Genomic DNA, 23216 nt, shown 5'->3' with positions numbered 1-23216 from the left:
TTACTGGTATGCCTCCAAGGCAGTCCTGAGGGGGCACGTGATCGTGTACACTGCGGCTAAACGCAAGGCCCGGGGAGCTGAGCTCCTGTCGCTCACGAGACAACTGCACGGTTTTCGCAGGGCCCATATCTCCTCTCTCTCGGATACAGAGCGACAGGAGTACAAGAAAATACGTGATCGTATCGAAACTTTGCTTCAACACCGAGCGGAGCAAACCCTTGCGTTTCAACGGTATAACTTGCATAGATGGGGGGGAAAGACGGGGAGACTTCTGGCGAACCTAGTGAGACCCTATAAGAAACGTCAAATTATTACGGCAATCCGTGATGCTGGGGGCACTCGGCACGAAGGGGAGAGACGAATTGCGGAACAATTTGTTAAGTATTATGAAAGTCTATACGGTAAGAGACCTCTGGATGAGATGGCCCTCCAGACTTTTTTCAGGGGGTTATCGTTACCACGCCTGGAGGAGGATCAAGCTGCATCTTTGAGCCTGCCGATTACCGAGGCTGAACTCCGTGTCACCATACGGTCCCTTAAACTGGCAAAGGCGCCCGGTCCGGATGGGTTTGGGCCCGAATACTACCGCATTCTAGAAGATCTGGTGGCGAAGCCCTTGAGTGCAATGTATAACGAAGTGGCGACATCGAGGGGCTCCTTTCCAGATAACATGGCTCACATAGTCCTACTACCTAAACCGGGTAAAGACCCGGACCTGGTGGGGTCGTTTCGCCCGATCTCCCTACTAGATCAGGATATTAAGCTCTTGGCTGCGACTTTGGCGAGACGTTTGAATGGTCTTCTTCCCGATCTTATTCACCCAGATCAGGTTGGGTTTGTACCGGGTCGATACGCCTCTATGAATTTACTGAGGGTCTTGGGAGCGATCCATGATAGGGTAGGCAGGGGTGGACAGGAGGCGGTGGCGGGACTGGACATGGAGAAAGCATTCGATAGCATCTCTTGGGATTATCTTTTTTGGGTCCTGCGGCGGGGTGGATTTCAGGGTGATTTTTTGGCCTGGGCTTCGGCCCTATATCACAACCCCAGGGCGCGCTTAATGATCAATGGGGGTTTAACGGAAGATTTCGGCTTGCAGAGAGGAACAAGACAGGGATGCCCGCTCTCACCGCTCCTCTTCCTCTTGGCTATCGAACCTCTTGCGGCAAAAATCCGGCAGGATGTGACAATTCAGGGGATAGTGGTGAGGGGACAGGAATGCAAAATCAGCCTGTTTGCAGATGACATCCTACTCTACTTGGACCGTGTTTCCCTGCATTTGCCCAGAGCTCTGGAGGTGATTCGAGCCTTTGGAGCACTGTCGGGCTTGCAAGTAAATTGTAGTAAATCGGAACTTCTGCTACTGGCCGGGGGTCGGGCGGAGCCCTGGCATGCGGTGTTGCCCATCGCGCCCACGACTAAACCAATGAGATACCTTGGAATATACCTCAGCACTGATCTACCTACGCTTTACAACGCAAATCTCCGCCGGCCCCTTGAGGCCGTCGCAAAACTGTGCCAAGCTTGGCAGGACCTGCCGCTGGGGATTCTGGGTCGGGTAGCCTTGGTGAAAATGATTCTAGTACCAAAACTCTTGTACCCCTTGCAGGCCATGCCGCTTTGGCTCACCAGGAGGGATGAATTTGTCTTCAAATCTACTATCTCTCGCTTTGTCTGGAGGTCTCGCGCTCCTCGAATAGCGATGTCCAAGCTTATCTTGGATAAATCACTGGGGGGACTCAATGTCCCGGATATTCGGCTTTACAATGTTGCCTCTCTCCTCCGTTGGATCCACGAGGGCTACACTGAGTGCTCCCGCTACTCCCCTCGGGGATGGATGGCGAGCTGGAGTGCCCCCTTTCACTTTATGAATCTTATTCACCGACATGATGACCCAGGGAGGCGCTACACTGTTTGTTCTCGTTTTCTGCGCCCGTTCCGGCTGGCATGGCGTTGGTGGAGGCGAAGACAGCAATTGCCTCCGGACATATCCCCTTTTATGCGTCTGGAGGGCAACCCCAGGTTCACACCAGGCAGGGGTAGATCTGTATTTCAGCTTTGGTCGGCCCAAGGTTGTAAGTCAATGGAAAACATACTTGATTTGTCTCCCCCTGGATTTCCCACCTTTCAGCAGGTTTGGGACGCGTGGGGCCTCCCTTCGAGTTATCTGTTTTCTTATTTTCAGGTTCATCACTACTGGGAAACGGAGCGTAGAGGAGCGGCGGGGGCTTGGGACAGGGGCCCTCTGGATACCCTGTTCTCGGCCACCCAGCCCGCGCTAAATTCTCTTGCGCACTGGTATCGTGTCCTTAAGTTGTCTCTGACCACGTCGGTACTCACGCCGGTGCGTACTTCCTGGGAGCGAGACTTGGGACAGGATATTTCTGAATCACAGTTCACTGCCTGCTTCACTACACTATATTCCTACACTAAATCTGCCGACTTCCAGGAACTCCAGTATAAGATCCTTCATAGGGCCTACTTCACGGCACAGAGGGGAGCGCGAATGGGACTCTGGGAGAGCGGTTTTTGTATTAAGTGCAAGAGCAGCGCCGGTACATATATACATTCCTTTCTGGAGTGCCCCCTGCTGGATGTATGGGGGGAGGCCCTCCCCTTGTTGGAGCGAGCGTACTGTGGAATGGGACTATGGGTTCTTGCTCCTGGGTCTGCAGACATCCCTCCAGGATCAGGGATTCACCACGCCCCAATGCAGATTTCTTTATAACGCTATTTTAGTAGTGAAAAAATTAATCTTGACATACTGGATGTCTGAGGAGCCCCCTCCGTTGCCGCACTGGAGGAGTCGGCTTCGAGAGGTGGCTCTGTTTGAAATTCGATCCCATGAGAGAGCACCGAGCGTGCTTAAGCAACACTACGCTGGCTTATGGGTGAGACTACGGGACTTGGTGTCGTCGACCGCACGGGAGGGGGATCAGGGGCCCTCTTAACAGGGAATTGACTTTACATTTTCTTGGCCGGCCCTCGGTGGTTTGCTTCCATTAACTGACTCTTTATAGCCTTCTTTCTCTTTCTCTTTCTCTCTTTTCCTACTTTGGTGCCCTGGGGAGGGGGGGAGGGGGGGGAGAGGGAGTCACCCGGGGTATGAGTGAATGGCTAGTATGGGATGGATGATGCCGAGTGTGATTGGTGTTCTGATTGTTGTGTGGCATTTGGGGGTTTTTCATATGGAAAATGGTGGGAGATCACTGTTCCGGATGGGCGGCTTACCTTTCTAATTGTACCTCTCAGTTTTTGCCCCCACTGCTCTTTTTGTATTGTTCTGTTTTTGTATATTACATGCATATGGGGGTGTACTAGGGGAAGTCTTGCTATTGTTCCTGATTGTTCCTGCTTGTTATGAGTGATGGACTATTCTTTGTCTTTTTGATGGTTCCTGTTACGCCATGATGGGCGGTGTATTTTTCTCGCTGTCAATAAACATACGTTCAAAAAAAAAAAAAAGGCTCTCACAAATGGTCTTTAACAGTTTCTTAAATGACCTGAAATCTGCGCATGTTCTCAATGTCCCTTTCAGTGCGTTCCAAAGTCTTAGGCCTGCTACAGATACAGCAGCCCTGCTATGTTTTTTAATAATGTACCTTTTGCACGTTTTCCTCAATTAATCTCATAGTTGATTCTGAGTGTAAATTTCGATTTGGACTTTACCTTTTCAAAATTTGGACAAGGTACCATGGTGACACGCCAAAAAGCACATGGTGTACTACAGTCAAGACCTTAAACTCAATTCTAGCCTCAGATGTATTTGGAATTCAGATTTTAGACATACCTCTCAGGGAGTCCAAAGTTGGACTAAGAAGCACTATTGAAAATGCACCTCTAATCCTTAATTCATGATGAATAACTTTTGCACCATAAAGTATCTAAAATAGAAACTAAATTATAGATAGATTTTTCCTCAAAACAGCATTTCATTAAAAAAACCCCAATTTAAATGAAAAAATGATTTAAATACAAATAAAAAATCATAGATTTTGATCCACCCTGGCCCCACTACTCTGTCTCTCTTCTTAAAAAAATTTTTATATTCTTGTTTTTATGCTTTTCTCCCTCTGTTCTCTTTTTCAGTGCACAAAGAAAGAAAATCAAATGAACAGACATCACTTCCAACCGTGGATAGATTTAAACAGGCTAAGAGTTTAGCTACAAGAGCAGCCAAGGTATAATTTTTATGATTGTTTTTCATATAGGGTTTTTTTGTTGCACAATTTGTATCCAGAATATTAGCAGCAGGAAAGGGACAAAGGGGCTGTTGGCTGTCCTTCCACTGTTACCATATAACAAAACTGCAAAGGTTCTGTGCAAGCTGTTTGAATCGTGGCTGGCTAAGAGAGTATTTACACAAAAAGAAGGGGTAATCAAGGTGTCAAAATAGTAAAAAAAAAAAAAAAAAAAAAAAAAGGAAGGCTTTATTATTTACTAGTCTTTAAACCCGCTACATTAACGGGTGCTAGAATAGATGTGTCTGTCTTTCTTTCTCTCTCTGTCCTTGGCCGCTTTCTGTCTGTCTGTCTTTCTGTCTCTCTCTCTCCTTGGCTGCTGTCTGTCTGTCTTTTTTTCTTTGTCTGTTTGGCCACTGTCTGTCTGGCTCCCTGTCTGTCTCTCTGGCCCCCTGTCTTTCTGTCATTCTTTCTGTCTGTGTCTCTCCCTGGCCCTCTATCTGTCTGTTGTCTTTCTTTCTCTCTCTCTCCTTGGACGCTGTCTATCTGTCTCTCTCTCTCTCATTGGCCGCTGTCTGTTTGTCTTTTTTTCTTTCTCTCTCCTTGGACGCTGTCTGTCTGTCTGTCTCTCTGGCCCCCTGTCTGTCTATCTTTCTTTCTGTCTGCCTGTCTCTCCATGGCCCCCTTCTGTCTCCCCCCACCAGAGCAAAGCAGCTCCCTTTCCCTCTCCCCCTCCACTTCCCTGAACAGTAGCACAGTTTTTACCAGCATGGGATGGGACACCTCGCAGCACCCGCACGACACCCTCCTGCTGTTGCTCTAGGCGCCAGCTATCAGGAGACAAACCGCCATCGCCGCTCAAATCGCTGCACGCACCGCAAGACGGCGCACACGTCTCAAGCTGCTGCAAGTGCCGTAAATAGAATACGGCCAAGGAGGCACACATCACGGCGGCAGTGATCACGGCATCGTAAGTGCTCATGCGCGCTTAGGGTTATATTATAGAGGATTATATAAATCCCAGCAAGGATCCAAATTTTAACAATATCAAATTGTCTTCTTCAGAGGACAAATATACTAGACAACGAAAGAAAATAAATATACAAAAAAAGTCGAAACTTGGATCCTTGTTGGGATTTATATAATAAAGACTTCCCTTTTTGACTGTTTTGACATCTCAATCACCGCCTCTTTTTATATTTGCTTTGTTTGACAGGGTGAAACCTTCTCCTTTCTTCATTGTGTGTGTCTAAGAGAGTGCTTAGCCACACCCTGGAATATTCTCTCTTGTCAGCTACCTCTCCCAAACCTAACCCCTAGAATAATTCTCTCTCAGTCTTCTCACATCCCCTAGCACCCAGCAAGATTCCTTCCCCCTCCCCCCTCCCCTGCCAACAAACCTCTGAGACCAGGACTGTCTTACACTGTTTCTTTACAGCTTGGGGTCTTGAGTTTCTGTGCATGCTCGAGAACCATTGGCTCCTTTCCTGCCAAAATGAGAAATTGGGAAGGGGTGCAATGAATGTTATGTCAGCAAGCTGAGTGATATGCCAGTGCTATCACAGAAGGGGGTAAGGAAGGGAAAGAAAGCTGCTAAACAATTTGGAGGGAGGATGGGGAAAAGCTGGACATACGAGTACACATGTCACATAGGCCCTCTTTTACTAAGGTGCGCTAACCAATTAGCGCATGCTAATCGATCTAGCGTGTGCTACGCGCTAACGCGTGCATGTTAGTCGATGGACGTGTTAGCGTTTAGCTCATGCTAATTCGATTAGCGCACCTTAGCAATAGAGGGGGTTAATGATGGGGCTTCATGTTGGGACTGAGATAGGGAAGGAGCCTCAAAATAGCCTCTGTATCCTGACTCAGCTCTAATTGTTTGTGCCTACCTGCACCTGCCTGATTTGCTGAATATTTTTTTTTTTAAAAGTAATCCAGGCTGGTGACACCAGAGGTTGGGGATTTTGGTGCTCTGTATTGCTTGTGCCCTAAGCCAGTGACTCACCTGGCTCATTGGATTAGCTTTTATGAAACAGGTAACAGCTTCTGTATTTAATTACAATAATAGCTAATTCAACCCTGTAGTACTTAAGACTGACCAGCATTAGCACTGTGGTATACCTTGTTGACACTCAATTCTGTATCTGGTTTTATTTCACCAAGAATTGAATATCAGATTTTAAGCCTTCAACTTCCTTGCTACCAACCTTAGCTTCTACTTTTTCACCCAGAAAATACAAATGATATCTCTCTCTGCCTTCTCTATTGATATTTCTAGCCTAGCCAGGATAAATATAAAAGGAAACAAGATGGTCAGACAAAATTTAACCAGTAAGCACACTGAGGCAGACTTTCAGACTCAAATATCAGGTCAGATCTTTTGACTATCTGCCTCTAGGTGTCATGAGTCTTCTATTCTGTTCTGCATGACATGTTCAGGTTTTGCTCCTATTTGTGTGATACATGCATGACATTTCAATAGCGATCAGCACAGCAGCATTCTGATTTATTTAGGAGCCAATGCATGGCCAAAATTGAAAGAGGTACCTAAACTTATCCCAGGACAAGCAGGCAGCATATTCTTAATGCATGGGTGACGTCACCGACGGCGCCCCGGTACGGACATTTTTTTAACTAGAAAGTTCTAGTTGGCCGCACCGCGCATGCGCGAGTGCCTTCCCACCCGACGGAGGAGAGCGTGGTCCCCAGTTTCTTCGTTTCCGCGGAGCGAAGAAGTCGCATGTGTTTCAACGGCTGTTGAAAAAACCTAGTTCTGCCTTCCCGCTCGCGTATTTTTTCGGTTTTCTTCTATTTGTTCCTTTCGGATCCCTTTATTTTTCTTTAAAAAAAAAAAAAACAACTCGTCGAGTTTTCTTTATTTTTTCAGGCTGGCCCCGGCGGGGCCTGTTGCCACCATACAGGCCTCCGGCTTCGATTTTGCGGAGGCCGTGTTTCCCTTCATGCCCCCTTAACCGGGCTTTAAGAAGTGCCAGCGGTGTGCATGCCCGATCTCTCTCACCGACCCGCACAATTGGTGCCTGCAGTGCTTGGGTCCGGAGCATCGGGCTGACACCTGCACCCGCTGTGCTACTCTTAAAAAAACGCACATTAAAAAATAGGCAGATCCAGCAAAATATCCTTTTCGGCACCGGATCTGCCATGGAACCTGCAGCGACGTCGACGGCACCTCAAAAGTCGGCACCGACTACTTCGACACCACCGGATCCTTCTTCAGGGTCGCTGGCCCCAGGTAAGCCGGCTAAGAAGCCTCCCACTTCCCTTGAGCGCCCTCCTGCCACGGTTGCGACACTGGCCTTCCCGGCACCGCACCGACCCCGCAAACGCTCCGCTCCGATATCGGTGAGTGCCTCGTCATCGGCCTCCTCATCGCCGGAGCGTAGAGCGGCACCTATGGTACCGAAGAAGAAAAAAGCGGTACCGGTGCCCCCCCTGGACGACCGCATCGCGGCCATACTCCAAGCTCAGTTACAAGAGCAGCTACAGTAGCAACTCCAACAACTGTTGCCGGCAATGCTGGCCCCACTCCTTCCGGTACAGGACCGGTCCGAGCCTCGCACACTCCCATCGGTATCGACCCCCTCGGTACCGCTCAACACTTCCATGCCGGTCCTCTCGGCTGAACCACATCTTTCCCAACCTGCGGTGCAGGCCCGCTCTGATACCGACCCTTCTCGGTACCAGGAACGGCACTGGTCTTCATCTCCCGGTACCGCCTCCGTACGGTCTGGCAAGTCTCTCTCCAAGACCCGCCATGGTGAGCCCTCCACACCCATGTCCCGCCGTGCGCACCCTGACATCAGGGATCCGAACTTATGAGAAGAATCCCCACACGGTACCGAAGAAGACGCTTCGTCGACGGACGAGGAACCCTCGTTGGCTGACACCGGTTCCAAACCCGAACAGTCCTCTTTCACCAAATTCCTCAGGGAGATGTCGTCAGCTCTTTCCATTCCCTTAGAGTCTGACTCTAAAAAGTCCCAGGCTTTTCTCGATGCCCTAAACTTTGAGCAACCTCCCAAGGAATTTCTTAAGTTACCCGTCCACGACATCCTACAGGAAACTTTTTATAAAAACTGGGAGAACCCCCTCACTGTCCCCGGGGTCCCTCGCAAACTGGACAGCTTGTACCGGGTCATCCCCATCCCAGGGTTTGACAAGCCTCAATTGCCCCATGAATCTCTCCTGGTGGAGTCCACCTTAAAGAAAACTCAGGGCTCCAGTGTCTATGCCTCCACCCCTCCTGGCAGAGAGGGAAAAACTATGGATAAGTTTGGCAAGCGCCTTTTCCAGAATGCAATGCTGGCCAACAGGGCAAATAATTACACCTTTCACTTCTCCTTCTACATGAAGCATCTGGTGCAACAACTCTCTTCCTTACAAAAATACATTCCTGAACGTAAGGTTCCCCTCTTTCAACAGCAAATTTCCAGTCTACTCCAACTCCGGAAATTCATGGTACGCTCCATTTATGACTCATTTGAGCTGACCTCTCGAGCGTCTGCCATGGCTGTTGCCATGTGGCGTCTGGCCTGGCTGAGAGTTTCTGATCTCGACATTAACCACCAAGACCGCCTGGCTAACGCACCTTGTCTTGGTGATGAACTCTTCGGGGAGTCCCTGGACTCAACAACCCAGAAACTCTCGGCTCACGAGACCAGGTGGGATACTCTGGTGAAACCTAAAAAGAAGACTCCACCTGCTCGTCCCTACAGACAGCAGTCTTCCTACCAACGCAGGTTCTCGGCCAGACCTCTCAACCTGCCTCAACAGCAGCCTCGCCGACCTCGTCAACAGCATCAAACTCAGGCTCGCTCCCAGTCTCACCAACCTGCCAAGCCTCTCCCTCCGTCAAAACCATCTCAGCCCTTTTGACTCTTTTCTCCAGGGCATAGCCAGTCTCCCACCATCACTGCCTCTTCCTCAGCCTATCAGAGGACGCCTCCAACTCTTCCTCAGCCGTTGGGAGGTCATCACATCAGACCTGTGGGTCCTCAACATCATTCGCCACGGCTACTCTCTCAACTTCCAGACTCTTCCACCAGACAATCCTCCCATAGAGTCTGCTTCTCACTTCTCCCAATCCCTCCTCCTCCTGAGGAAGGTCCAATCCCTCCTTCTTCTCAATGCCATCGAAGAGGTACCCTCAGACCAAAGGGGTCAGGGATTCTACTCCCACTACTTCCTGGTTCCAAAAAAGACAGGAGACCTCCGTCCCATCCTCGATCTCCGGGACCTCAACAAGTGTCTGGCCAAGGAGAAGTTTAGAATGCTCTCCCTTGCCACGCTTTACCCTCTTCTCTCTCAACACGACTGGCTATGTTCCCTAGACCTCAAAGAGGCCTACACTCACATTCCAATCCATCTGACTTCACGTCGCTACCTCCGATTTCAGATCCAGCACCACCACTATCAGTACAAAGTGCTACCCTTTGGCCTCGCATCATCGCCCAGGGTGTTCACCAAGTCCCTTATTGTGGTGGCGGCCTTCCTCCGGGCTCACAACCTCCAGGTGTTCCCCTACTTGGACGATTGGTTGGTGAAAGCACCTGCGTCTCCACTTGTGCTACAAGCCACTCAGCACACCATCTCCTTCCTCCATCTCCTGGGGTTCGAGATCAACTATCCCAAGTCGCATCTGCTTCTCACACAGCGACTTCAGTTCATTGGAGCCGTTCTCGACACCACTCTGATGAGGGCGTTTCTCCCCTCCGACCGACAACGGACCCTGCTCCACCTCTGCCGTCAGGTGCTCCTTCATCACTCCATTCCAGCTCGGCAGATGATGGTCCTCCTGGGCCACATGGCCTCGACGGTCCATGTCCTTCCTCTGGCGCGACTCCACCTCAGGACAACTCAGTGGACTCTAGCCAACCAATGGTCACAGACCACAGATCCTCTTTCTCATCCCATCTCTGTGACATCGTCTCTTCAGCAATCTCTTCAATGGTGGTTGAACTCCTCCAATCTTTCCACGGGTCTGCTCTTTCATCTACCCCCTCACTCCATGATCATAACCACAGATGCCTCCCCCTATGCATGGGGAGCTCACATGGGAGACCTTCGCACCCAGGGACTCTGGACCCCTCAGGAGTGTCAACATCACATCAATTTCCTGGAACTCAGGGCCATGTTCTATGCCCTCAAGGCCTTCCAGCACCTTCTCTACCCTCAGGTTCTTCTCCTGTGCACAGACAACCAAGTCGCCATGTACTACATAAACAAGCAAGGCGGCATCGGATCTCCCCTCCTCTGTCAGGAGGCCATCCGCATCTGGACCTGGGCCACGGCCCACAGTCTCTTCCTCAAGGCTGTCTATATCCAGGGCAAACAGAACTCCCTGGCCGACAATCTCAGTCGCATCCTTCAACCTCACGAGTGGACTCTGGATCCTCCCACACTCCGCTCCATCTTCGCTCGGTGGGGCACTCCTCAGGTGGACCTCTTTGCAGCTCCTCACAACCATCAGCTGCCCCAGTTCTGTTCCAGACTCTTCTCTTCTCATCGTCTGGCCCCGGATGCATTCCTGCTCAACTGGACGGATCGGTTCCTCTATGCCTTTCCTCCATTGCCTCTGATGTTGCGGACGTTATTCAAACTCCGCAGGGACAGAGCCACCATGATTCTCATCGCCCCTCGGTGGCCTCGCCAACACTGGTTCTCCCTCCTGCTCCAGCTCAGCTCCAGAGAACCCATTCCTTTTCCTGTGTTTCCTACTCTACTTACACAGCAGCATCAGTCTCTACTGCATCCCAATCTGTCCTCACTCCACCTGACAGCTTGGTTTCTCTCGGGCTGACCTCTCCAGACAATCTGTCTCAGCCTGTCCGTCGTATTTTGAATGCCTCCAGGAAACCGGCCACCCTCCAATGTTTTTCAACAGTATGATATTGAGAGTTCTATGTATTCTTGTTAGGATGCTTTATATCTCATTTCCGCTATCTTTATTTTCTTATCTACTATTTGCTAATTTTGTTTGTCCTTGGTACTTTAGTTAGATTGTGAGCCTTCGGGACAGTAAGGGAATTTCAAAGTACCCATTCTTTATTTAATTCATCTTATTTTATTGTATCCTTTATTGTATATTTAATGTATATTTCTCTGTAAACCGCTTAGAACTTAACGGATTTAGCGGTATATAAGAAATAAATAACATAATATAACATAACATAACATTACCATCAGAAGTGGACCCGGTTCTCCTCTTGGTGTCTACTACATCACCACGATCCCACCTCATTGGCGGTGGAAACTGTACTGGACTATTTGCTCTCTCTGTCCGACGCTGGCCTCAAGTCTACCTCAATCAGAGTCCACCTCAGTGCCATCACTGCGTTTCATGAGCCTATCCTCGGAAAACCTCTCACGGCTCATCCACTGGTTTCCCGGTTCATGAGAGGCCTCTTCAATGTCAAACCACCTCTGAAGCCTCCTTCAGTCGTCTGGGACCTGAATGTGGTTTTATCCGCCCTCATGAAACCTCCTTTTGAGCCTCTTGCCACAAATTCACTCAAATTTCTTACATGGAAGGTGCTTTTCCTCATTGCCATCACCTCTGCCAGGAGGGTTAGTGAGCTGCATACATTGGTTGCTGACCCACCTTTCACTGCTTTTCACCATGACAAGGTGGTTCTGCGTACCCATCCTAAATTTCTTCCCAAGGTGGTCTCGGACTTCCACCTCAACCAATCCATTATATTGCCTGTCTTTTTCCCTAAGCCCCATTCTCATCCTGGGGAACAGGCGTTACACACGCTGGACTGTAAGCGTGCCCTTGCATACTACCTTGAGCGTACCAGGGCTCACCGTTCGTCCCCTCAGTTCTTTCTATCCTTCGACCCTAACCGTCTAGGTCGCCCTGTCTCTAAGCGGACGCTTTCCAACTGGCTTGCTGCCTGCATTGCATTCTGTTATGCTCGGGCCGGTCTCTCACTGGAAGGAGCTGTCACAGCCCACAGGATCAGAGCTATGGCTGCTTCTGTGGCTTTCCTCCGTTCCACCCCCATCGAGGAAATCTGCAAGGCTGCCACTTGGTCCTCAGTTCACACGTTCACTACTCACTACTGTCTGGATGCCTTCTCCAGATGGGATGGACACTTCGGCCAATCTGTGTTACATAATTTATTTTCCTAATGGCCAACCATCCCTCCTCCCTCTCTGTTAGCTTGGAGGTCACCCATGCGTTAAGAATATGCTGCCTGCTTGTCCTGGGATAAAGCACAGTTACTTACCGTAACAGGTGTTATCCAGGGACAGCAGGCAGATATTCTTACGTCCCACCCTCCTCCCCGGGTTGGCTTCTTAGCTGGCTTATCTTAACTGGGGACCACGCTCTCCTCCGTCGGGCGGGAAGGCATTCGCGCATGCGCGGTGCGGCCAACTAGAACTTTCTAGTTAAAAAAATGTCCGTACCGGGGCTCCGTCGGTGACGTCACCCATGCGTTAAGAATATGCTGCCTGCTGTCCCTGGATAACACCTGTTACGGTAAGTAACTGTACTTTGTCAACACTAATACAAGGCAGTCCCTGAGTTACAGACGCCCGACTTAAGTACGACTCGTACTTAAGAATGCAGTCGCGGCTTCATTTGATTTCACTGAGCTGTATTTTCAATGGCATAGACTCCTACACTTCTGCTGCAGATTCAGGACTGATGCAGGGCCACATTAAGAACAGTGTGTGATTGTGCATGCTGTACTTTAGAGGGAACACTGATAGGGACAATTGGTCCTTTTGTCAGCTGGGAGTAGAGGTAAGCAGAAAGAATCTTAAAATCTACAAGTTCTCTGTTACATACAAATCTGACTTAAGAACAGCTTTAAAAACATAACTTGTTCTTAACCCAGGGACTGCCTGTATCTCTAGTTTCCTTAGGGATAAAATACAACTGTAGAAATAGGTACATAAGAACATAAGAATTGCTGCTGCTGGGTCAGACCAGTGGTCCATCGTGTCCAGCAGTCCGCTCACGCGGCGGCCCTCTTGTCAAAGACCAGCGCCCTAACTGAGACTAGCCCTACCTGCGTACATTCTGGTTCAGCAGGAATTTGTCTAACTTTGTCTTGAATCCCTGGAGGGTGTTTTCCCCTATGACAGGCTCCGGAAGAGCGTTCCAGTTTTCCACCACTCTCTGGGTGAAGAAGAACTTCCTTATGTTCGTACGGAATCTATCCCCGTTCAATTTTAGAGAGTGCCCTCTCATTCTCCCTACCTTGGAGAGGGTGAACAACCTGTCCTTATCTACTAAGTCTAGTAGCAGCAGATAGAACTAGCGATGATAATGGTATTGTGCGTCAACAGTGTCGTAGCGAAGGTGAGAGGCATCCGGGTAAATGGCACCCCTCCCTGCCCTCTTCTCTGTCCCCACCCCCTTTCACTCTTTCCCTACTTTCCTAGGTGCTGGTACAGGAAGTGATGTCCGAGGAAGAGCTGACGCAAGCAGCAGGTGAGGGGTTGCTGCTTGCACTGGGAACATTAAAGAGGCACGGAGAAGGGGTGCACACTGTCGTGGGGAGGTGGGGAAGGAGCAGGGAAGGGGGTGGAAAGGAGGAAGGGTTCCGGCGCCCCCAGCAAGATAGCACTCAGGGTGGCCTGCCCCCCGGGGCAGGGGGCCCCTTACTACGCCACTGTGTGTCAATATTCAGAATGATTTAACTGGGACATGTGAAAGAGCTTTGGAAATGCAAGAAGTAAAATAATTATATTTATCTTTTTTCAGTGCTTTTGGAAGAATATACTGTAGAGTGGAGGCAGAATTAGGACAGTTTTCAAAGAAATTTGTCCAGGTTACTTGTTATCTAGCTGGGTAAATTATCTAAGCTAAAATCTCTCCTTCACTTAATAAGTGCACAGGTACATTTGTTTTTAACCATGAAATTTTTATAAATATACAAAAGGGAAAAACAAAGCAGGTAAAAATACAAACAATCCCATAATAATAGGGACAGAGAAAACTCAATAGCAATTGGTGCATACAAAAATGAACATGATAAGTTCTCTGATCCATATGATACAATATCATAAGATAAGAGGAATATCAGGGGAGTAAAGAGGAGGGGAGGAGAGAAGAAAAGAATAAAAGGAGGACTAGTAAGGGACGGGAGAGAGAGGGAAAACTAGGACAGGGGAGAAAGAGATCCCCCAGAGGCCAAAGAAAGAGAGCAGAAGAGAAAAAAAGTATAAGTGTAGAGAGTTACAATCAGAACCTGAAAGAACTTAAAGACACTTCAGAAAGTCTTCAAAAATGGCCCACTTTTTAGAGGTTTTATTATTTAGAGGCATAATAGTTGAAATTAACATTTCACATTTGTGCTGAAGCAGTAAAGATTGCAACCAAAAGTGCGAGTTGAGCGAATCAAACGATTTCCAATTGGAACGTATGAGTCTCAGGGCAGTGATAAGAACAGTGATAAGAACCGTGCCGAGCTCTACGCTTGTGGAGATGGTGCGGTATACAAACCTAAGGTTTAGTTTAGTTTAGTTTAGTATTAAATAGCGCATGTTGCGACACAGGGATCTGAACTGAGGGTGCCTCTGATTTTAGTATGACTATACAGACAGATATAATAATAATAATAATTTTATTTTTTGTATACCGCCATACCCAGGGAGTTCTAGGCGGTTCACAACAAATAGATGAGTTACATACAGTGCAGTTGAAAAAGAAGTACATAACAAGTCAATCGAAGGGTCAAACTAGTTTACATTGACAATTTAAGTAAGGAAGGGCTAATACAGAGCATATATGGTATTTACCGTAAAAGAGTTCAATAGAATTTGTGAGAAGGGGGAGCCAAGCATATTGTAAGAGAGGGCGGCAAGTCAAAAATCAGGCATATAATAGATCAAACATCAGCCCTACAGGTACATTTGTAACATGGATTTTTCCACTCCAGCTAAAAATTTCAATGGGAAGCTTTATTTATATGAGATTGTCCCCACCAGAGAAACAGAAATATACACACGCTTGTCATACTTCAATCACAGACATATGCACAAGATTCCCCCCCCCCCCACATGTATGCAATCTGTCACTTTTCAGAGAGACATACACACTCTACTGGCACTGTGATGCTTCTTCTGTTCATATGCTCATTTAGTCAGTGCTCTTCCACACAATCAGCTCTTCCCACCATCATATAAAGTTCTTGTATTTGCTGCCATTTCTTTTACTTAGTTTGCAAAAGCTCTTTCGCATTGTTACCCGTTCTGAGCTTGTTGGGGAGGACGGGATATAAAACTAACCAAATAAATACGTTTGTGTATTGATGTTGGAGGGTTAGTTGGTGGAGGGTTTGAGTAATGTCAGAATTGGAATAAGGCTTCAGGAGGAGCTGTGATGGGTAGTTAAGGGGGTTAGTGCACCAGGTTGGCTAGTTGCTTTTCACTAGTCTTCCCCATAGATTAAAATTATGCATGGCAGGCTTCATGGTGTGCAGAGCTGGGGATTGGGGGAAACTACAGATCTGTGAGTCTGACCTCAGTACCGGGAAAGATGGTAGAGGCGCTGATAAAGGACCGCATCACTGATCACCTTGACGGACGCAATCTGATGAGGACCAGCCAGCACGGCTTTAGCAAAGGAAGATCTTGCTTGACAAACTTACTGCACTTCTTCGAGGGAGTAAACAGGCAAATAGACAAGGGTGACCCGGTTGCCATTGTCTATTTGCCACATCTGGATTTTCAAAAGGTTGACAAGGTTTGACAAGGTTCCGCATGAAAGACTGCTTTGAAAAATTGCAAGCCATGGAATCGAGGGTGGAATACTCACGTGGATTAAAAACTGGTTAGCGGATAGGAAACAGAGAGTGGGGGTAAATGCACAATACTGGAAAAGCATCATGAGTGGAGTGCCACAGGGTTCGGTGCTCAGGCTCATACTCTTCAACATATTTATAAATGACCTGGAAATTGGTACGACTAGCGAGGTGATTAAATTTGTGGACCATACAAAGTTATTCAGAATAGGGAAGACATAGAAGGATTGCGAAGACCTGCAATGTGACATAAACAAGCTCGAGGAATGGGCCGCGACATGGCAAATGAGGTTTAACATGGATAAGTGCAAGGTGATGTCCGGTTCAGTACTATGAGATACCCCCCAGAAAAGAAACGTGGGAGTACTGGTGGACAAGTCAACGAAGCCATCCCCACAATGCATGGTGGTGGCGGCGAAAAGGGCAAACAGAATGCTAGGAATGATTAAGAAGGGGATCACAAACAGATCAGAGAAGGTTATCATGCCGCTATACCTGGCATTGGTACGCCCCCCCCTGGAATACTGCGTCCAGCACTGGTCGCTGTACATGAAGAAGGACATAGTACTACTCGAAAGGGTCCAGAGAAGAGCGACTAAAATGTTTAAGGGGCTGGAGGAGTTACCATACAGTGAGAGATTAGAGAAACTGGGCCTCTTCTCCCTTGAAAAGAGGAGACTGAGAGGGGACATGATTGAAACATTCAGGATAATGAAGGGAATAGACTTAGTAGATAAAGACAGGTTGTTCACCCTCTCCAAGGTAGAGAGAACGAGAAGGCACTCTCTAAAGTTAAAAGGGGATAGATTCTGTACAAATGTAAGGAAGTTCTTCACCCAGAGAGTGGTGGAAATCTGGAACACTCTTCCGGAGGCTGTTATAGGGGAAAGCACCCTCCAGGGATTCAAGGCAAGGTTAGACAAGTTCCTGCTGAACCAGAACGTAAACAGGTAAGGCTAGATTCAGGGCACTGGTCTTTGACCTAAGGGCTGCCGCATGAGCGGACTGCTGGGTACGATGGACCAGCAGTGGCAGTTCTTATGTTCTCTACCTCAATTCTTCCTCTTTCCATTCTCCCTCCCCCCCTCCATGTGCAGCATCTTTTCTTCCCCTCATCCATCCCCTTGTACCTTCCCTCCCTCCCTCCCATCCCTTGTGCAGCAGAACCCTTGAACAGCTTCAATCCCTCCCTTCCTGCCATTCCCCCATGCAGCATCTTTCTCTCCCCCCATTTCGCAGCCGAACCCCTGCTGACACTTCCATCTCTCCCTCCCATTAGAATGCCGCCGACCGCGAGACCGTTATACCTTGCAAACGGCAGCATCAGCAAAAATCTAATCAGGCTGCTTCACGGCCTTCTCTTCTTCCTCCCGGGCGTTCCGTGTGCCACGTTGCTGATGACATCATCAGTGATGCGTCAGAGGAATGCCCGGGAGGGAGAAGGGAAGGCCGTGAAGCAGCCTGATTAGATTTTGCCGATGCAGCCGTTAGCAAGGTATATCGGTCTTGTGGTCAGCAGCGTTCTGATGGAAGGGAGAGATGGAAGTGTCATGGGGGAGGGACGGGGGTACAGCAGGGAGCATGCTGCTGGCGACTAGGTCTTATTTTTGGGGTAAGGCTATATTAATACCTATCTTGAAAATTATGCTAGGGCTTATTTTCGGGATAGGTCTTATTTTCGGGGAAACACGGTACTAAAAGAAGTTAATGCACGCACTAACACTTATGCTAATTACTGGACTTAAAACCAAGTGGGAAAATGTTTTCCTACATTTGGGTCAAATCCCCCAGCAGTTTCTTGTGATCTCAAGCACGTCACTTATCCCTCCATTGCCTCAGGTACAAAATTACAGAAGATTGGGAGTGTGTGGCGCAGTGGTTAGAGCTACATCCTTGGCACCCTGAGGTTGTGGGTTCAAATCCTGCACTGCTCCTTGTGACCCCGGGCAAGTCACTAAATCCCCATTGCTCTAGGTACATTAGATAGAGTGGGAGCCCGCCAGGACAGTTAGGGAATAATGCTTGAGTACCTGAATAATTTGTAATCCACATAGAATTGTAGGAAATGTGGAATATAAATTATTTTAGAAAATAAAAGATTGTGAGCACTCCAGGGACAGGAAAATTACCTAGGGTACCTGAATGTAACTCTCCTTGAGCTACTACTGAAAGAGGTGTGAGCAAAGTCCAATTTAAAAAAAAGTTACAGCTGATCCTATGAGTTTTTCAAGCTTGGGTTTCCTTTGAAAATTGCCATGTGGTCATTTTTTTTTTGAACAGCAAATAAACTTAGGTGTGCTTTTCTATTTCTCAACCTCAGGCCAGGAAAATCTTTACTATCTATGGCCACTACCCAATAATCCGTGCCAGTTTAAGGAAAAGAGGATGGGTGGAGAGGATCTTCCCCACGATTCCAGCGGAACTAATAAAGGCCGTCAATGGCAGTAATGAGGCTAACAATGCAGATGGTAAGGAGAATGATGGTCTTTCTAGTTAGCTCGACATAAAAAGAGGAGACTTCCTTTGCCCAGCACATTGAGAAGCAAAACAAAAGAAAGGCAAAGCCGATGTTTCAAGTTTCAAGTTTATTTTAATTTGATGAATCGCTTATTTAGGTTTATTAAGCGAGATACAGCATTAATAAAAAATATAAACATATATTTAGACATACAATTTTAAATTTAAAAATGATGGGTTAGACCAACAGACTTACAGACTAATCAGTACACAAAGTAAGAAGGGACAGAACTACAATTCAGTGCTTTAAAGTACAGTGAAGAACCATAGATGGAAAGAACATTAGGGAGGGAAAAATAGAAACCTGGAAGGAAACTACAGTAAAACCTTGGTTTACAAGCATAATTAGTTCCAAAACCATGCTTGTAATCCAAAACACTCGTATATCAAAGCAAATTTCCCCATAGGAAATAATGGAAACTCAGACAATTTGTTCCACAATACAAAATACTATACGTACTTGTATTGCAAGACCTCGCTCATTTAGAACAGTCACTACACTCTTGCAGCGTCAGAGAGAGAAGAACCATCGGCTCAGTTGTGATGATATAACGCGTGTATACTGTATGTACTTGTATTGCAAGACCTCGCTCATTTAGAACAGTCACCACACTCTTGCAGCGTCAGAGAGAGAAGAATCATCGGCTCCGTTGTGATATGTGTATACTGTATGTACTTGTATTGCAAGACATTGCTTGTACATCAAGTTAAAATTTAATAAAATGTTTTGCTTGTCTTGCAAAACACTTGCAAACCAAGTTACTTGCAATCCAAGGTTTTACTGTAATATCAAATTTGAACATAATCTAAAAATTAAAAGCATCTTTACAAAGGAAACTCTTTAAGTTACTTTTTAAAACGACTCAGATCATTTTCCTCTCTTACATGCTGGGGTAAAGTGTTCCAAAGTTGCGGAGCCATCACTGAAAACATATCATGTCATTGAGTTCCGATAACTTTCAAAGAGGGGACTACTATGAGCTTTTCATTAGTGGACCGGAGAGAGCGCGACGTACTATAAGGGATAAGTAGTTTATTAATGAATTGAGGTTCATTAGTGGAAAGGGTTTTAAATAATAAGAGCAAAATTGGGAGCCAGTGAGATTTAATCAGAAAACGAGTGACATGATCATATTTTTTTCCATTATGAATGAGTTTAACAGCAGTATTCTGGATTATCTGAAAGCGCTTCTTTTCTTTTTGTGTGATATTTATTAATAAAGAATTACAGTAATCAAGTTTAGCAATAATTAAAGAGTGAATCAGTATATTCAGCGATTTTGGCTCCAAAAACTTAGAAATCGAGTGAATCATTCGTAGCCTATAAAAACAAGATTTAACGGTATTGCTTATATGTTCATGATAAGAAAATTTATTGTTGATGATGATACCCAGTATTTTTAAAGATGTTACTAAATCCAGATGAATGTTATAAAGGGTGAAAGGAGCATTCAAGCTTATTCCCTTATTCCATGGAAAAAGTAAAGCTTTAGTTTCCTGTATGTTTAGAGCAGGGGTCTCAAAGTCCCTCCTTGAGGGCCGCAATCCAGTCGGGTTTTCAGGATTTCCCCACTGAATATGCATGAGATCTATGTGCATGCATTGCTTTCAATGCATATTCATTGGGGAAATCCTGAAAACCCGACCGGATTGCGGCCCTCAAGGAGGGACTTTGAGATCCCTGGTTTAGAGCTAACCTATTGAAATTAAGCCAGTGTTTAATCATCTCACAATTCAAACCAAGGGATTTTATTGAACGTTCCTATGGGAAGTCCCAACTAGGATCCTGGTTTGGCAGAACATTGCCTTCTTCAGGGGACATACCAAACTGATAACAGGATATTACAGTGGTATCTCTATTTCAGGTAGTCTTGAAAAAGACCTTTAGGAACTTACTGAAAGAAGTAGTGACAGCCAAACTTCGGAACACTTTTGGTTCTCACTGAGAGTGCCTTGACAAGTTTCTTTAGAAGTTTGGCTGTCAGTACTTCTTTCAGTACGTTCCTAAAGGTCTTTTTCAAGACTACCTGAAATAGAGATACCACTGTAATAAACTGTTATCAGTTTGGTATGTCCCCTGAGGAAGGCAGTGTTCTGCTGAAATCAGGATCCTAGTTGGGACTTCCCATAGGAACTTTCAATAAAATCCCTTGGGTTGTATTGTGACATCAGCTTTGCCTTTCTATCTAATCAGCTTGTAGGTACAAGTGAAGGGTGTTGCTACTTGATGTATTTTTTTAATACAGCAAGTAGATTTCTTTGAATGGTTGAGTGGACTTAGGCCTTCTTTTACTATGGTGCGCTAATCGAATTAGCACGCGTTAAGCACTAATGCGTGCATGTTAGTCTATGGATGCGTTAGCATTTAGCGTACGCTAATCGGTTAGCACGCCTTAGGGCTCCTTTTACTAAGGGGTGCTAGCGTTTTTAGCGCAGGCAGGAAATTACCGCACGCTATGCTTCTAGAGCTAATGCCAGCTCAATGCTGGCGTTAAGGTCTAGCGTGCACAGCAATGTAGCGCGCACTATTCCGTGCGTTAAAGCCCTAGCACGCCTTAGTAAAAGGAGCCCTTAGTAAAAGAGGGGGTTAGCAGCAAGCCAGTGTTTTCCTTGGAGATTGAATTAAACACAGCATCACTGTGACGAGAAAATAATACCAAGTTTCCAAGTTTCAAGTTTTATTAAAAATTTGATTAAACGCTTATATAATTTCTAAGCGATTTACATTAAAAATATTAAAATAGTAGTTTACAAAGAAAACATATCAGCAATACTAATATTGATACTGACTTACAAGAAACAAAAGGAAAGAAAGGGACGAACTACAATTTTTAAAAGCAAAGAAACATTCAAGGTAAACACATTAAGGGGGGAGGGATTTGTTTCTTTATTTTTTTTATTTTATGGCTCCAGCATTCACCTAAACATTTAGGGCTCCTTTTATTAAGGCGCGCTAGCGTTTTTAGCACACGCAGCAGATTAATGCTACGTGGCTAGAACTAACGCCAGCTCAATGCTGGCATTAGCGTCTAGCGCGTGTAGCATTATGGCGCGCGCTATTCTGCGCGTTAATGCCCTAACGCAGCTTAGTAAAAGGAGCCCTTAGCTTCAGAGAAATATGAAGTTCAGGTTTTTTATTTCTTGATATACTTTCCATCAAGTGCATGAGACACTGAAAGGAATGTCAGGGATGTCTCTAGTCTCCCCATTGTCTCTTCATTCCCTACTTGATCTCCAGCTTTACCCTCACATCCACATTTTAAAATGATCCACTTCATTTGTTCCATGCTTGATTGGATTCTGATTGTGTTTTGCCTCCACAATGCTATTCCGTGCTTTCGTTCATTATCTCTGAGTCTGACCTTCTCCTCTTATGGTTTGTAAAAAGGTGTTATTACCTCCTTTTAATGGTTATGTCCAAAGCCTCATTTTTACTGCTCAGGGGTGAGTTCCATTGTGCTTTGATGATGGTAATTTACATAAATGAACATGTAAAATTGTTTCACAGTATAAACTTAATATTTTTCAACTTTTTTGTTGGGCCTGGATAATTTATTTTATTCTTTGTTATTTCTCTCTTTGTCTACATTTGTTTTAACCAGTTTCATTGCTTTCATTTTGCACTTTCTTCTCCTCTCTTATAATCTGTATTTTTCCCTCCTAAAATGCCTTTTCACCTGTCTTTCACCTCCACCTTTCTTTTCTCCCTTCCTCCCAGAATATCTTCTCTCCATTTTTACTTCTCTCCAGTCTCAGTCCACTGTCTCCCAGTTCTACTCTCAACTTTTCTCCTATGCAGCCTCACCACCTAACATATCATCTTTTTTTCCCCCAGTAATCTTCCCACATCCCCCCCAGTTCCCTCTTCTGTGCCTCCTGCCTGTCCCCAAACCTCTCTTCCTCCTTTTCTTGTTCTCTCATTTTTCCACCATTGCTCTCATCCCCAATATTCTCTTCTTCATTCAGCCAACCTCTCATTCTCTTTCCTCCTCATCCTCTCTCACTGTTTCTTAAGGGATCTTTAATTATAGTTGACTTTTTTCCATAAATATGTATATAGTTTAGTATTGGAAAGTGCTTGAAATAATTGAGTTTGATATATGTAAATTGCCACTCATGTTGTAGTAATCCATTTTAAGTACATATTAAGGTATTACTTGTCAATAAGAGAGCCAGTAGCCCTTTCTCAGGCTTCAATCCCTCCACCAACTAATCACATTTATGCCCGCATGCAACATGAAACAAACCTTGCTCATTGGCCTTCAGTCTCACCCATTTGGTTAATAACTCTCACTATTTCAGTTGGGTATCTCTGAAAATTTCCTGTTCTCTAAATCAGCTGGTGGGAGCTTGCCTCTTTTCTGCTTGTACTGCAGAGCTGTTAAAATTGGAGAGCAAGTACTTCCTGTATCATATAGGAAGTACTCGTTCTCTGATTTCAACTCATGAGCTTGGGAGTAGGTAAAGGAGAGTGGGGACTGATGCAGGCTAAGAATAGCAAAGGGGATCTGCAAGCCAACACACAGCTGGGGATGACAGAAGAGAGCTGATGTTTATAGATGGTGGAATTTGCAGACGTGTGTTGATGTTGGTAGATAGTTGGATGATTGAAAGATGCTCATATTAGGGCTGGGAAAAAGGTCTGATGCTGGGACTCAGAGAACAGGGGCTTAGAGCTAACACAGGGGCTGGGGATGGGAGAAAGGACAGATGCTAATGGATAGAGTTCTAATACTAG

The 23216-nt window shown here is 46.3% G+C and overlaps 1 protein-coding gene across 1 annotated transcript in view; it reads left to right on the top strand.

Annotated features, from left to right (window-relative positions):
• Positions 1-23216, top strand: part of TTLL8 (tubulin tyrosine ligase like 8) — a 158604-nt gene that overhangs the window by 18673 nt on the left and 116715 nt on the right. The window contains exons 3-4 of the mRNA XM_033958962.1: positions 4090-4181; positions 18282-18429. Coding sequence (XP_033814853.1) covers positions 4090-4181; positions 18282-18429 — 240 coding nt within the window. The remainder of the gene's footprint in view (positions 1-4089; positions 4182-18281; positions 18430-23216) is intronic.

Source organism: Geotrypetes seraphini, chromosome 9, assembly GCF_902459505.1.
Source record: "Geotrypetes seraphini chromosome 9, aGeoSer1.1, whole genome shotgun sequence".
NCBI classification, from domain to species: domain Eukaryota; kingdom Metazoa; phylum Chordata; class Amphibia; order Gymnophiona; family Dermophiidae; genus Geotrypetes; species Geotrypetes seraphini.
Note: the sequence above shows the minus strand (reverse complement) of the source record. Positions and strands in the feature narration are given on the sequence as shown.